Source organism: Bos indicus, chromosome 21, assembly GCF_029378745.1.
Source record: "Bos indicus isolate NIAB-ARS_2022 breed Sahiwal x Tharparkar chromosome 21, NIAB-ARS_B.indTharparkar_mat_pri_1.0, whole genome shotgun sequence".
NCBI lineage: Eukaryota > Metazoa > Chordata > Mammalia > Artiodactyla > Bovidae > Bos > Bos indicus.
In genome coordinates this window covers 67375169-67390553 of record NC_091780.1, presented here as the reverse complement: position 1 = coordinate 67390553, position 15385 = coordinate 67375169, and the positions used below count along the sequence as shown (strand labels likewise).

Genomic DNA, 15385 nt, shown 5'->3' with positions numbered 1-15385 from the left:
TGGGAAATGCCCCGCTCTGCGCTCCGACACAGCAGCCAGGGGCCACGTGCTTGGAATGATGTGGTTAGCGCGACAGAAGTGCATTTTCAGTTTGATTTTATTTAATAAATTTAAATAATTATAGATTACTAGTGGCTACGTTACTGGACAGCACAGCTTAAAACAATTTAAAAGGAAATCTGGATTGAAATTTTCAGAAAGATTAACATTTTCAAAATAACAGTTTTATAGTTTTAAACTTCATAGTTTACTATTAATTTTTAAATTAGTAAACATTATAAACTCATAAACACAGGAAAACCCCTATTTTCAAGACTTGGCTCAAAGAACTACTTCACCTACAACTTCTTCCTGGTTTCTTCAATCACCAAGCCCCAAGTAAGGTGACCCTCCCCCCGCCCCACTGTGCTGCGTAGCGCCCTCTGTCATCAGCAATGTGCAGGGGGAGGGGGAAGTAACCACTTAACAGACTTGAGATTTTCTCTTGGGGTGATGAAAACATTCTGGAACTAGATGGTGTGGTGGTAGTTGCACAACAACGTTAAGTGTCCTAAATGCCACTAAATTACTGACTTCACAATGGTTACTCTGGGGATGCCTTGGCAACCCAAGGCTTAGGACTCTGTGCTCTCAATGCTCAGGGCCCAGGTCTGATTCCTAGTCTGGGGACGAAGGTCCCACAAGCAGTGCAGTGTGGCCAAATAAATAAACAAACAATTTTTTAAAAGGTTAATTTTATGTTATATGAAAGTGAAAGTGTTTTAGTCACTCAGTCATGTCCATCTCCTTGGGACCCCATGGCCTGTAGCCCGCCAGGCTCCTCTGTCCATGGGGATTCTCCAGGCAAGAATACTGGAGGAGTAGGTAGCTATTTCCTTCTCCAGGGGATCTTCCTGACCCAGGGATGGAACCCAGGTCTCCTGCACAGCAGGCAGATTCCTTGCCATCTGAGTCACCAGGGAAGCCCCATGTTGTATGAAATTCACCTTGGGAAAAAAAAGTGTAAGAATGTATCTAAGATGTATATCTAACTCACACAACTTCATTATTAAATAAGCACCTAAAACAGGCAACGCCAGGTTTTAAATGCAACTTTAAAGCTCACTTTTTCCCTTAGGTTTCCATTTTTTAAGTAAACTTGGTTCTTAGTTATCAACTGTCCACTACAAAATGCCTATTCGAGCAAAGTCAATCAGTGCACACAAGTGCTCTTATTAAATGCAGAACCACATTCAGCTATGTCAAGTGAGAAAGATAAACCTTAGATATTAACAGAATTGGTGGCTCAGAACACTCAGAAAGCAGAAGTGCATGACACCATGAAGACTTCACGGGACCGCCTGAGATCAGACTAGCAAGCCTTACCCTTCCCGTCTTACGATCCTGCTCCCGCACGTGCACGCTAAGTCTGAAAGCAGACAAGTCCCAGCCCAGAAGCTTCTGTGCCAGTAAAACAGGATGTGCAGCCTTTAGTAAGTGTGTGTGTGTGTGTGTGTGTGTGTGTGTGTGTGTGTGAAACAGCATAGAAAGACCCCGAGTTCAAGTGAACAGAATGTTTAACCAATCCCAAAATTTTAATTAACCTTTTCAAACATAAAGAAGGCCAGAAGGGACTATTTGCTGGTCACTAGATGCAACTGCTGAAGACAAGCACAGCCAGACTCCTGGGCAGAGGCTCACCCAGTCCCCCGAGGCAAGCCTTGGTTTCTGGGCAGACAGAAGCTAGTCCTCAGTTAACCTTATGATCAAACCAACCATGGCAAACCTCACATTTAAGTCAATCAGAATAAAGCTTACAATTTTCTGTAAGTATACTCTGGTCTTTGAAAAACAGAACACAATTCGCTAATAACACTAAGAAATACATACATCAGGGTTATTTCAGGGGAGAGAGGCAGTTAGTTTGGTTTTCGTTTTTTTGATGGGGGAGGAGATTGGGAATAATATACAAGGAAGGAGAATTAGGTGCTGAACATACTAACCAGATAGTTGTACAGGTGAAACCAATGGCTTTTAAAAATACTCTTAGATATTTTAATGTGTGTGTTTTTTCACACTTTATTCAAGACATGGTTCTTAAACTCATCCCACAGCTCAAGTTCAATGTGAACCTGCAGAAAAACATATGGGGAGGGGGGAAAATAGATATTTAAATGTTATACTCTCATCTGTTAAACTCAAAGGTAACCAACATAACACGGTCCTTTGTAACCTTAAGTCATCCAATCACAAAAAATCACTCCCCTCAAAAAACAACTGTTTTACACTCTGAAAATGACTATTTCAACATACGTGCAAGAGTAAAGCAACTCATTCCAATTCACCTCAGTCAACCAAGCCAGACACCTCCCATTTCATTTGTGCTTTCATTGAGAAGAGGAGAAGGAATGCAACTGGGCACGAATCAGGCTCTGGCCACCCCACACAAAAATCTCCACAATACCTGGGACCACGTGCAAACAACTAAGCAATTGATCCAATAAAGTGCTGCTCTAAGTGGTTTTTCTTAAGAGACGATTTCTGGCTAAGTCTCCCTGAAACACACTAGATTGCAGTCCAACTGCAACTTATCTTAGTGGTATCCTGGTATTTTTCCTTCCTTAGCAATATACAAAATAATGATGCTTCTGACAACAGATGGCATCTTAGAATGGGTTACCTTGGGCAGGTTACTAGGGTGAACCATAACAGTAAACCTCTCTGCCTCTGTTTCCTCATATGGAAAATGGTGATAACAACTTTATCTGATGTGATTGTTGTGATTGTTAAGTTAAATTATTAATGAAGTATTCAAACCAGTCTGCACACAGCAAACACTACACTAACCTGGCACTGACATTATTCCTTCAAGGGTTTTCTGTTGTGATGACAAGTGGCACCACACCACTCACCCACTCCCTCACAATCAGTGACAAAACCGTAAGACAGCTGAACTGGGTTTTAGTCCACAGCACATTCACCTTTTATGGAAAAATAACTGACCACCATGGAAACTAAAGTTATGACTTTAATCTCTAACTCAGCTCAGTTCAGTCACTCAGTCGTGTCCGACTCTTTGTGACCCCATGGACTGCAGCACGCCAGGCCTCCCTGTCCATCACCAACTCCCGGAGTTCACCCAAACCCATGTCCATTGAGTCGGTGATGCCATCCATCCATCTCGTCCTCTGTCATCCCCTTCTCCTGCCTTCAATCTTTCCCAGCATCAGGGTCTTTTCACATGAGTCAGCTCTTCGCATCAGGTGGCCAAAGTATTGGAGTTTCAGCTTCAACATCAGTCCTACCAATGAACACCCAGGACTGATCTCCTTTAGGATGGACTAGTTGGATCTCCTTGCAGTCCAAGAGACTCTCAAGAATCTTGAACACCACAGTTCAAAAGCATTAATTCTTCAGCGCTCAGCTTTCTTTATAGTTCAACTCTCACATCCATACATGACCACTGGAAAAACCATAGCTTTGACTAGATGGACCTTTGCTGACAAAGTAATGTCTCTGCTTTTCAATATGCTGTCTAGGTTGGTCATAACTTTCCTTCCAAGGAGTAAGCATCTTTTAATTTCATGGCTGTAATCACCATCTGCAGCAATTTTGGAGCCCAAAAAAATAGTCATCAACTGTTTCCACTGTTTCCCCATTTATTTGCCATGAAGTGATGGGACTGGATGCCATGATCGTAGTTTTCTGAATGTTGAGCTTTAAGCCAACTTTTTCACTCTCTTCTTTCACTTTCATCAAGAGGCTTTTTAGTTCCTCTTCACTTTCTGCCATAAGGGTGGTGTCATCTGATATCTGAGGTCATTGCTATTTCTCCCTGCAATCTTGATTCCAGCTGTGCATCTTCCAGCCCAGCGTTTCTCATGATGTACTCTGCATATAAGGTAAATAAGCAGGGGGACAATATACAGCCTTGACGTACTCCTTTTCCTATTTGGAACCAGTCTGTTGTTCCATGTCCAGTTCTAACTGTTGCTTCCTGATCTGCATATAGGTTTCTCAAGAGGCAGGTCAGGGGGTCTGGTATTCCCATCTCCTTCAGAATATTCCACAGTTTATTGTGATCCACACAGTCAAAGGCTTTGGCATAGTCAATAAAGCAGAAATAGATGTTTTTCTGGAACTCTCTTGCTTTTTCCATGATCCAGCGGATGTTGGCAATTTGATCTCTGGTTCCTCTGCCTTTTCTAAAACCAGCTTGAACATCTGGAAGTTCACAGTTCACGTATTGCTGAAGCTTGGCTTGGAGAATTTTGAACATTACTAGCGTGTGAGATGAGTGCAATTGTGCAGTAATTTGAGCATTCTTTGGCATTGCCTTTCTTTGGCATTGGAATGAAAACTGACCTTTTTGAGTCCTGTGGCCACTGCGGAGTTTTTCAAATTTGCTGGCATATTGAGTGCAGCACTTTCACAGCATCATCTTTCAGGATTTGAAAAAGCTCAACTGGAATTCCATCACCTCCACTAGCTTTGTTCATAGTGATGCTGCCTAAGGCCCACTTGACTTCACAAGTCACTATGAACAAAGCTAGTATGCTATTAAAACTAGCTGTAAAAACTAAAATTTCTGCTGTTGAACAGAAATTAAATCAGAGCTTTTCAAGTCATCCAGCGCTATAATTTAGGTCAGTTGGTTAGTAATTAGTACACCAAATTAACTGAAAAAAGTTGCAACATAACAAAAAAAGACGTATCAAATTCTCAGTGGCAATCATCTTAGACACCAGGAGTCCTAGTGACAATGGGTAAGAAGCTATGTACCAAGTCCAGTCTCTGAGCAGAAATATATCCAACCAGGGATATGTTTTTATTCCTTTCTGAAAAGAAACTCCATCAACTCCCACACTAGAGAGAAAAACAACAACAAAAACTTTACAACTCTACAACCCTAAGAAAGGATCAGTATCCAAATATACAAAGAGCACACACAAATCAGTAAGAAAAAGAACACCCTACAGAAAAGCAGCAAAAGATATATACACAGAGGGAAACCAGGTAGCTGAAAAAACACATAAAAGCACACTTGACCTCACCAGTAATTAGAAAAATGCCAACACAGACTACAAAAAGATAGCACTGTAAAAAGTTAACAAGCCTAACACCTTAGTGAAAATTGAATGAAGGAAAGGAATTTTCTGTGCCTGTTAGAGGAATATGCACAAATAATTCCATTTACAAAAATACTTTGACAATAACAAAACATACCGCTTTTCATACTAAGTATGTACTCAAGGACAAAAACAGGCACAGGGATTCTGATGACCTTGAGAGCCTGCCACTCAGACTTCTCTTCAAGAGAGAGAGCGCTGAGAGGAGTGTAAGTAGCTGACAGTCCCAGCTGCCCAGCAGCTTCGGGATCCACTGCAGCACGCTGCATGCTAACTCCAGGCCAACGCCAGAACGCAGCCGGTTTTCTAGAGAAGGCCCAGTCCTGCCCAACACACTCTAACAAAGCACCTTTGCTCTGGCTGCACTGCAATCTTAGGCTCCTGGATCTCATCATCTATCACCCTTCCTTCTGCTTTCCTTCACAGGTGTCACATTTGCATCCAAGCTGAAGGCTCTGCTGCCTCACCTTCTTCCCTCCTGTGGTCTCAGGCATTTACACCTATGAAACTCCTACACAAGAGTTTCATGTCCATCGAGTCGGTGATGCCAGCCAACCATCTCACCCTCTGTCATCCCCTTTTCCTTCTGCCCTCAATCTTTCCCAATATCAGGGTCTTTTTCCAGTAAGTTGGCTCTATGCCTCAGCTGGTCAAAGTACTGGAGCTTCAGCATCAGTCTTTCCAAAGGATATTCAGGGATGATTTCCTTTAGGATTGACTGGTTTGATCTCCTTGCAGTCCATGGGACTATCAAGAGTCTTCTCTAGCACCACAGTTCGCAAGCATCAATTCTTCCACATTGAGCCTTATGATTCAACTCTCACATCTGTATGTGATTACTGGAAAAACCATAGCTTTGACTATATGGACCTTTGTCAGCAAAGTGATGTCTCTGCTTTTTAATATGCTGTCTAGGTTTGTCATAGCTTTTCTTCCAAGGAGTAAGTATGTTTTAATTTTATGACAGCAGTCACTGCTCACAGTGATTTGGGCGCCCAAAAGAAAATCTGTCACTGCTTCCATTTTTTCCCCTTCCATTGGCCAGTAAGTGATGGGACCAGATGCCATGATCTTAGTTTTTTTTAATGTTGAGTTTCAAACCAGCTTTTTCTCTCTGCTCTTTCACCCTCATCAAGAGGCTCCTTAGTTCCTCTTCACTTCCTGCCATTAGAGTTTTATCATCAGCATATCTGAGGTTGTTGATATTTCTCCTGGCAGTCTTGATTCCAGCTCGTGAGTTATCCAGCCCGGCATTTCACATGATGCACTCTGCATATAAGTTAAATAAGCAGGGTGACAATATACAGCCTTGTCATACTCCTGTCCCAATTTTGAACCAGTCATTCCATGTCCAGTTCTAACTGTTGCTTCTTGACCTACATACACGTTTCTTAAGAGACAGGTAAAATGGTCTGGCATTCCCACCTCTAAGAATTGTCCAGTTTGTTGTGATCTACACAGTCAAAGGCTTTAGCATAGTCAATGAAGCAAAAGAATATGTTTTTCTGGAAATCCCTTGCTTTCTCCATGATCCAACAAATGTTGGCAACTTGATCTCTGGTTCCTCTGCCTCTTTAAAACACAGCTTATACATCTGGAAGTTCTCAGACCATGTGCTGCAGAAGCCTAACTTGAAGGATTTTGAGCATTGCTTTGCTAGCATTGAGCACAACTGTATGGAAGTCTGAACATTCTTTGGTATTGCCCTTCTTTGGGCTTAGAATGAAAAGTAACCTTTTCCAGTCCTAAGTTTTCCAAATTTGCTGACATATTAAGTGCAGCACTTTAACAGCATCATCTTTTAGGATTTTAAACAGCTCAGTTGGAATTCCGTCACCTCCACTACCTTTATCTAAAATTACACACACATGTTATTGTACCCAGAACAAGGCTGTAAAACAATAAAATTTGGTATCACACGCCTCAAACCTACCTGGAGATGCTTTTAATGACTGAAAGACAAATACAAGTCACTTTGTCTCTGCAGGCCTCACCTTCCTCATCTAGAAGACAGGAAGGCTGCACTGAGTGAACACTACAATTTTCTCTCTCACTGCTCTGAGGGAGAGAAAATCCAGAAACTTCAAAGAATTATGTCTAGCATGCAATTTTTACAGGATCCTCATATTAAATAAAGAATATGACTAACTTAAACAAAAAGAAAGAAAAAACAAAATTTGACTTATTTGAAAAAAAGTAGGCGTTTTAGGGTTTACTATCAACATTTCACTTAAATGGCATTTTAATTTTACTTAAAAATATTTATCTCAAACATTTTATCAAAACACTTTTTATCACATTAAAACATTCTATTTTATATTTTTAAAAACATTCTATTTTATATTTTTAAAAAATCAACAATAAAAAACATAAAACTCAACTAGAAGATATATGTATTGTTTGATATATGTATTAGTAAAATTTCCAGAACATAAAACAGAAACTGTTAAATTACAACCATTATCCCTAATCAATCCTAGGTGACACGTATTTTCCGTACTTGCTATTTGAGGCTGTAGAGGTGACTCAGCCCAGTTACTGAGCTGGCACTCAATCCCCATTATTGCCTCAGTTGGGCCTTTACTGCTGTTCCAGAGACTCCCTCTACGGCAAGGTTTTTCCAGCTCTGTTTTAATGTAAATCCCACGGAACACATCCTCCTTAGCAAAGATAGCTGTTTTCTATCAGAGTAAGGGGACAAATAGAAGCCTTATTTCTTACTTTAACATTATGCATGGAACCTCTAAAGAAAGGCTCAGAAGAAAGTGAGGGCTAAATTATAAATTAAGTATAACAATCGATATAGCAGAGAGTAAAATATAAAAAGTAAAATAAACTGGGGAAGAATACAGTAATTTGGATAGACTTCGATGTTTCATTTCCAAAGACTAAGATTTTTGTCAATTAAACTGCCCTATAGAACCATAGAAGTTTATAACACTAAAGAAACTAGGTTTCTTACAGTAAGCCTAGGGAAAAAAAGAAAAAGAAGGAGGAAACGAAAAAGGAATAAGCCTAAGGCTTCCCTGGTGGCTCAGTGGTAAAGAATCCACCTGCCATTGCAGGAGACACAGGTTCAGTCTCTGATGTGGGAAGATCCCACCTGCTGCAGAGCAACTAAGTCGGCGCACCACGACTACCGAGCCATGCATGCTCTGGAGCTAGGAGCAGCAACTACGAACCCACACGCTCAGCTACCGAAGCCCGGGTGCCCTAGAGCCCCTGCTGCTCAGCAAGAGAGCAGCCTCCATTCACAGCAACTAGAGAAAAGCCCAGGCAGCAACGAAGACCCAGAGAGCCTAAACAAACGAATAAAAATATTTTAAAAAAAGAAAAGAGTAAGCTTACATTTCTTCAGTACCAATGACTTTCAACACTGCTTTTAAAACAACTCTGCTCTGATGAGCCTCCACCAACTAACCTTTGGATCACACCCAAGGAAGTACTCATCACCCAAGGAAGTACAGCAGCAGCAGAACCTCACTTCAATATTAACTCTCAAAGACAAGAACTTGAGAATTGAGAGTAAAAACTCCCTGACTCAGAACACAGTTAATGTGTACTTCACTTTGGCCCAGGGATGGACTCAACGTTTCTTTCATACTACCCTGAAACTTGAGCTGAACAGGGCTATCTATTCCCTCTGGATCTCTGTGTACTTTTCTGCTATAAAAATGTTTTGGACTAGTTCTCTCTCCCAGCAAAGGGTATTTACCTAAATTGCAGCAGGTACTGTAACTTAAAAGCAATCATCTTCAAGTATCTTTGAATGCATAATTCGCATTCAAATCTACAGCTTCATTAATAATCCAGCCTTACCTTTGCAGTAAAGCAGGCAACGCAAGGACCACTACTTGGCAACTAAGTCCTTCAAATGATAACTAAATTAAGACAGCAGAAAATGTTTGCTTAGCATTTGCTGAGTGCCAGGCACTGCACTGGACATTTTACATGTATTAACTCAGTTAATTTCTTTTCTTGAGGAAGAAGTTCCATTACCTCTACTTTACAGATGAAAGGAAAAATAAAGAAACCTGCCCAGGGCTGAAACACAATTGTCAAGAGGCACTGCCAAGATCTGAACTTGGGTTTGATGGTTCTCACAACCCAAGCTCACAGTCTGCTCTATGTTGCTTCTGAAAGAAGCCTGAAATTAAAAAGATGACTGTAACTGACATAATCACAGGCCACAGTGATGAAAGAACCTGATTCACAATGCAGGAAACAGAGGCTCCTGAGATAAAATGACCAGCCTGACCTTTTTAAACCACCTTCTTAATCACAGAGACAAGGCACTAGACCTCCCGAGAGACAGCTCTAGGCGCCTCCTACTGCACTGCATCACAAAGGGGATCACACACAGGACTTCTCATTACCCTCACCTCTCATCTGGGTAAACACTGCCTCCAAGTATGCCTCCACCATGAAGGCTTCACCATAACCTATGAATTTTTGGATATCTATAAAATTTATTTTTACAATGAAACTAAAGCAAAGCAAATAATGTGCTCAAAGAGGAAGACAGAATCACCACCAAAAAGAAATGAAAAGCAGGTCAAGATACCCTAAATAGTTCAGGAAAACTATTCTACATTTTATTAATATAAGTCAACTCTGAAAGTGACAGTTGAACCAATGACAACCACAAATTTTCTAATCTGATTAAATATATTGGATTCAATGTTCCAAATACAGGTTGCATGTTTAAAGAGCCATTACCTCAAAAAAATTTACCATTAACATTTCCTCTTCTGTAAGAGTCTTAATTTTCCTATTCGTGTACTGTGATCACTAACTCGGAGAGAAGTTGACAATAACAACACATGCTTCAGAAAACAAAGAACCTGAGTCAATCTTAAAATCCTGCCACTGTGTTCCTCTAGTTAGAAGACAACAAAGAGGAAGAGTACCAAACAAGGGATCAAAGAAACCCGGAGGCTACCGCTTCTTCCTCTGCACGTTTCTTGGTAAGACCATGGAATTACTTACATTTTTGTATAGAAGAACACTACCAGTTTCAAAATAAATTATGTTTTGCAAATGCAGGAAATAACTGACCAGAGGAAGGCTAGCATAAGCACTCTTCCCTCTTATTTACTGTATGTTTATTAAATTCTAAAAGAATCCAAAGCCAACTCAGCATACGACATGGCATAAAGTATGAAATAGAGTATGGACAGTCTGGACCCCACACGGGAACAAAGACAAAGTTAAATATATGAAACTCCATTCTGGTCTTTGTTTTTAAACCTACCTGATAAAACTTGTTCACCGTTATAAACAAAGATGTTATTTTAACTACCAAGTTCTGATCCAGTGGTCCAGTTTAGGTCTTAATTAGGTAATAAGACATGAATCAGCATTTTAGGATGGCCACTCGCGGTCCACTTTGCTCACCATGTGTGAGGGGTGACAGAAATGCACCTTCCCTGGGCTCTACAGGGGATTTCAAGAGGATCTAGTTTCCACCATTTGTTCTTAAAGCTAAATAGGGTCAAGTTAGGAGACTGTGGGTAAACAAAACCTGACCTTAAAAAAAAAAATTAACATTCTTCCACTCATACATCTTTACAGATAGGTTTTTCTGTTTTTTTTTTTTAAAGTGGCTTCCTGATGAGTTTCACATTCACTAGTCTGTTCATATGGTGGTAAAAATAAATAAACAAACATGCATTCAAAACTCAGGAAGAGAAAAAGAAAAAGCAGTAACAATCACAATCTCAATTCCATATTATTCCTAACTTGTACTCGTGGAAAAAAACTAAATCCAGACCTAAAAAAAAATGTGCTTGACATGCAACAAAACTGGTGTGTCATTTCTATTCCAAAATGGAAGTCTCCCCTTCCCTTAGATTTTAAGTTAAATGAGAACACATCTTTTAAATAAATAAATACGTAGTAAAAAGTAAAATCCTACAATTTCCAGCCATGCCTAGGAATTTGTCCCACTGCTCAGAATAGCAAAACAAGGCTTCAAATTATTTTACATCAGTTAGATTCCTTTCCAGATTAAAACAAACACAAAATAGGAAATGTTAACGCCAAGAGCCAATCAACTGACAGTAAGACCATACAGCAAGACATTTGCAGCGTTTCACTATTTAGAATGGCAGGTCTCTGACAAATTTATGCTTGCCCTTAGTCCACCAAAACTGCAAGGACAGCTCAAAATATGATCCTACTACACGTGCTGCTTCAAAGAGAACAACTCCGAAGAAGTCTGCCTCATTCCTAACAATGCAGAGCTAGGCGTCAACATTTAGAACAATATCAGAAATCTAATTCTCGCTGCTGCCATCAAATATGTACTTATCTTTAGTCACAGCCAACATATTTAAACAAAGCTTTCAAAATAAATGTAACCAAAATGTACCCCAAAACTGACCAACTTACTAAAAGATGTGTACAAGTTGATATTTTTTAAAAATATGTGGGGGAAACTTGGTGAAGAGCTTTGCTTTATGGTCTGTGTATTAAAACAAAGATGGACTTGACCTACAAAATGAAGATAGGGTCAACTGTAACCAAAAAACAGTATGCTTCCCCTGGTGGCCAACCGAGGAATGGAGAAGGCATGCACAGGGGAGAAGCAGCCTGGCCTGGGAGTCCCATCCTGTCGCTCTTATAAATGAGAAGTGACGACCAAAAAAGGAAGAGGTGGGGGAAGGGGAAACTATAGGAAGACTAACCGAAGTTTAAAAGGAATACAAACCTGGGCGTCAGACTACAGATACTCTAAGAGATTTAAATCATCAACAGACCAAAACTGTAGAAAGCAAATGTGGGAAAGGTCATTTATTTCCAGAGAACCCAACAGCTCACTTAGGGATGCCTACGTATCTTCACTTCAAAGAACACCCAGAGTTTCATACCTTAATAACAGCTTAAGAGCAATCGCCTTTTTCAAGGGCTAGATCCTTGCAATTTTCTGCAGTCTTGTTTCCAAGGAAAAAGCATTTATGCATTTATTCTCTCAAATAAACTCGTTGTGTAACCTACATAGAGAACCACCAGTTCTAAAGCCCTCCAACCAGGAGGACTGTTAACTCCAGTTCCACAAGGTTCTCTTTCGAATTTGATTTCTGAAATAAAACCCACGTCCTTTCAAACATTTTCCACGCCAACAATCTTTAAAGACAGTCTTATACGGAGACAAGCTAGAATCTCACTGACGAATTCCTTTGTCTGGAAGGATTTTTCTGGTACTTTGAATTTGCCTGCACACAGAAGAGCAGCAAGGGTAACAAATGTTCCAAGCAAGGGGGTTGGGATGCCTTGGAGGTGTTAGGCTAAAGCTTTCTGAGGGTTCTAACCTTTCACAACCTCTTCCTTTAAAACAAAACAAACAAACAAAAAAAGGAAATAACACACACATTTACAAATAGGTCCTTAAAATCAAACTGCCGCCAGCAAGCCTCTCTTCCCCAGTCAGGCGCCCTCTGGGAAGCACACTTCTTTTACTAACTGGTTTTGGGGGGAATCTCAGGACGGGAGGGGAGTCGGGGGCAGGCAGGAGCCCGGGAGCCGGCAGGAGAGGGCACGCGGGGCAACCTTCCGCAGGGGAGAGGTGGGTCCGAGGCCGTCCCGAGCCCTGGGGCGCTCGCAGGAAGCTAAGTCTCCGGCGCGCGGCCACCCCCGCCCGGCCCCGGCGCGGCTCGCGCGGACCGGGGACGCCGGAACCCCGGGCCAGGTGGCCAGGTGTGGCCGGCGCACCGCCGCCTCGCGTCCGACCCGCCCGGGCGACCCTCGGGCCTCCCCGGGGTGGGGGGTGGGGGGTCCGGCCCGCCAGCAGGACACACTGGCGCGAGCGTCTCCCCGCGGACGGCAGGACCCACATCCACAGAAAGAAAAGTTGTCCGAGGCCGTCCGCCCCCTCGGGTCGCCGGCCGGCCGGCCAGCCAGCCGGCCGGCCCGGGGCGCTACTCACCGGGGTCGAAGTCGGGCACCACCGCCTGGTACTGGGGTCCGACCCGCATGCCGCCGCCACCTGCGGGAAAAGCAGAAGGGGGCGGTCAGCGCGCGGACCGGCGGGCGGGCGCGGGGGCGGCGCGGGCGGCTGCCACCTACCGTGCTCCTCGTCGCTGGACGAGCCGGAGCTGCCTTCCTCCCAGGAGTTGCTGCTGCTGTTGCCATTGGGCGCCGCCGCCGCCGCCAAACTTTTATTCTGCCCATTATTGGGGGCGGCGGCGGCCGAGGCGGAGGCGGCGGCGGAGGCGGCGGCGGCCGAGGAGGCGGCGGCGGCCGAGGCGGCGGCGGCGGCCGAGGCGGCGGCCGAAGCGGCGGCGGCGGCCGAGGCGGCCGCGCTGGACGCGTTGTTCCTCCCTCTCCGCTTCCCTGAGACCTCGGGGCCCTTCTCCACCATGGCCGGCATCGGCGGGGGGCCCGAGCCGGGCGAAAGTGACGGGGGACCCCGCGGCTCCTGAGGAGGCGGGGGTGGGGGTGGGGGGTGCGCCGGGCCCGGGGAGGGGGTGCGGGCGGGCGCGGCCGGAGCCTGCGGGCGCGAGTTGGGGCTGAGGCGGCCCTGGCGGGCGGAGCGCGGAGCCGCTTCAGGCCCCCCGGCGCCGAGCCCAGCGCAACTTTCGCTCTCCTCGCCGCCCGCACTTCACTGGCTCTAACTACTCCGGGAGCAGCGAGCGGGAGGGGAGGGGGGCGGGGCCTGAGCCAGCAGTGAGGTGAGGCGGGGGGGAAAGCCGCGCGCAGCCCAACCCGGCGCGGGGAGGGAGTGGCTCCGCCCCCCGCGCGCCCCCATTGGCTCTCGTGCGATTTGGACGGCGAGCGGCAGCCCAGTTGGCTGCGCGCAGCCGTCCGTCCGAGGGGCCGGGGCGGGAGAGCGGGGAGGGGGGTGGCGCCAGGCTTCCGTTGGTCAGGTTCGGTTGACGCGTATCGCCCGCTGTACGTGGTTTGAGGTTTGCCGTCTCTCTACGCCCCATGATCCATCTCTCTAGGCAATAGCGAGGAGTTAGCCGCCCTCCCCGCCCCCTCCTTCTGCCGGCACCCCCCCGCCCCGCTTCCCCTGAGCGCACCCCCACCCCCACCCCGCGGCCCCGGCCCCTGCGTTCCCCGGAGGGCTCCGCCGAGAGCCCCACCGGTTTCCTGAAGGGAAACACGCGCGACGCAAGAGAGGAGACCGAAGGCGAGGTCGGGACTACTTTCCCCCTCGCGCGGAGGACTACCTCTCGCAGTTTGAATGGGTTCTTATACAAAGAAGGGAAACTAATTGGAAGAAACTAATTGCGGCCCCGCGGTTCCCACGGGGTTTTGGGGGGTGCCTCAGCGCTGGGGGCAGCGCCGGTGCCGGGGGACAGAGTTCCCAGGTGGCAGTGTCTCCTGGAGTCGGAGGAGGCAGTGTGGGAGCTCGGGGTGCGGGGTGGGGTTTTGGTGGGGCTTTCTGCTAATTGGGGGGTGCGGGAGACGTTGGAAGTCGCCTCAATCGCCCGAGTTTCGGGGCGCCGCCGCGCCTGCGAGGCCGGAGGATAGGGTCCTGAGCTGGGGCGCTGCCCGGACGCAGAGTCGGGGCGCGGGGTGGGGGGGTCCCCCTGCCACCCCAGATGGCCGTTTGGAGAGCTGTGAAGGGGCCGAATTGTCCCCGGGGGGGGAGGGGAGCCCTTAGAAAACGGGGACGGGGGGCTTACAGAAACGGGCTGGGGGGTCCAAGAAGGGTAAAGGGGGCAGTAGCCGTTTTCATCCCAAGCCCTCGGTAGGGGGAGGAGGGTCAACTTCCTCCGAGGCAAGAGCCACTTTTCCGGATCTGCCGCCTGCCCGGCCTCCGCCGCTCCACCCTGGGCACCCCGGTGAGGAAACGCTCGACCCAGGCCAAAACATCCTCGCCCTGGACAGTTGACCAGTGGGCCCAGGGCTGCTTTTATAGCTGTGAGGGGTGGATGGGAGAGTGTGTGACCCCCTCCCCCCCAGGTCTGTATCTGCCCCACCCCCACCGATTCCTCCGAACAACGAGCGCTCTTCACACATAATCGGAGGCGAGAGAAGGTCTATAAATGAAAAAAAATTTTTTTTAATTTTATATGCAGCGGATGGCTATTTTTTAAGTTACTTCGAACCTGCGCTTAATATGGGGACAGTTTACACCAGCTCTGGTTATAAATAGCTACAGGGAGAGATCTGGAGTTTGATGGTTTTAAAAGTCTGAATAAATAAGCAGGATGTTCTCCTCCACGTTTTCTGCAGAATGGACCGTCATTATTACTTCAATGAAGTGACCACTTTCACTTCGGCCCAAAGGGCCTGTAAGAAAAGGCACTGTGCCCTCACCATGGAGG

The 15385-nt window shown here is 45.6% G+C and overlaps 1 protein-coding gene across 2 annotated transcripts in view; it reads right to left on the bottom strand.

The window, feature by feature from the left end:
• RCOR1 (REST corepressor 1) overlaps positions 1–13738 on the bottom strand; it is a 117568-nt gene extending 103830 nt beyond the window's left edge. Inside the window, exons 1-2 of one of the 2 annotated variants that reach the window (XM_070775783.1) lie at positions 13176–13738; positions 13036–13095 (exon numbers count right to left, since the gene is read on the bottom strand). In XM_070775783.1, coding sequence (XP_070631884.1) covers positions 13036–13095; positions 13176–13479 — 364 coding nt within the window. In that variant the 5' untranslated portion in view covers positions 13480–13738. The remainder of the gene's footprint in view (positions 1–13035; positions 13096–13175) is intronic. The other variant, XM_070775782.1, reaches the window with a different exon arrangement.
• Positions 13739–15385: the final 1647 nt, after the last annotated feature.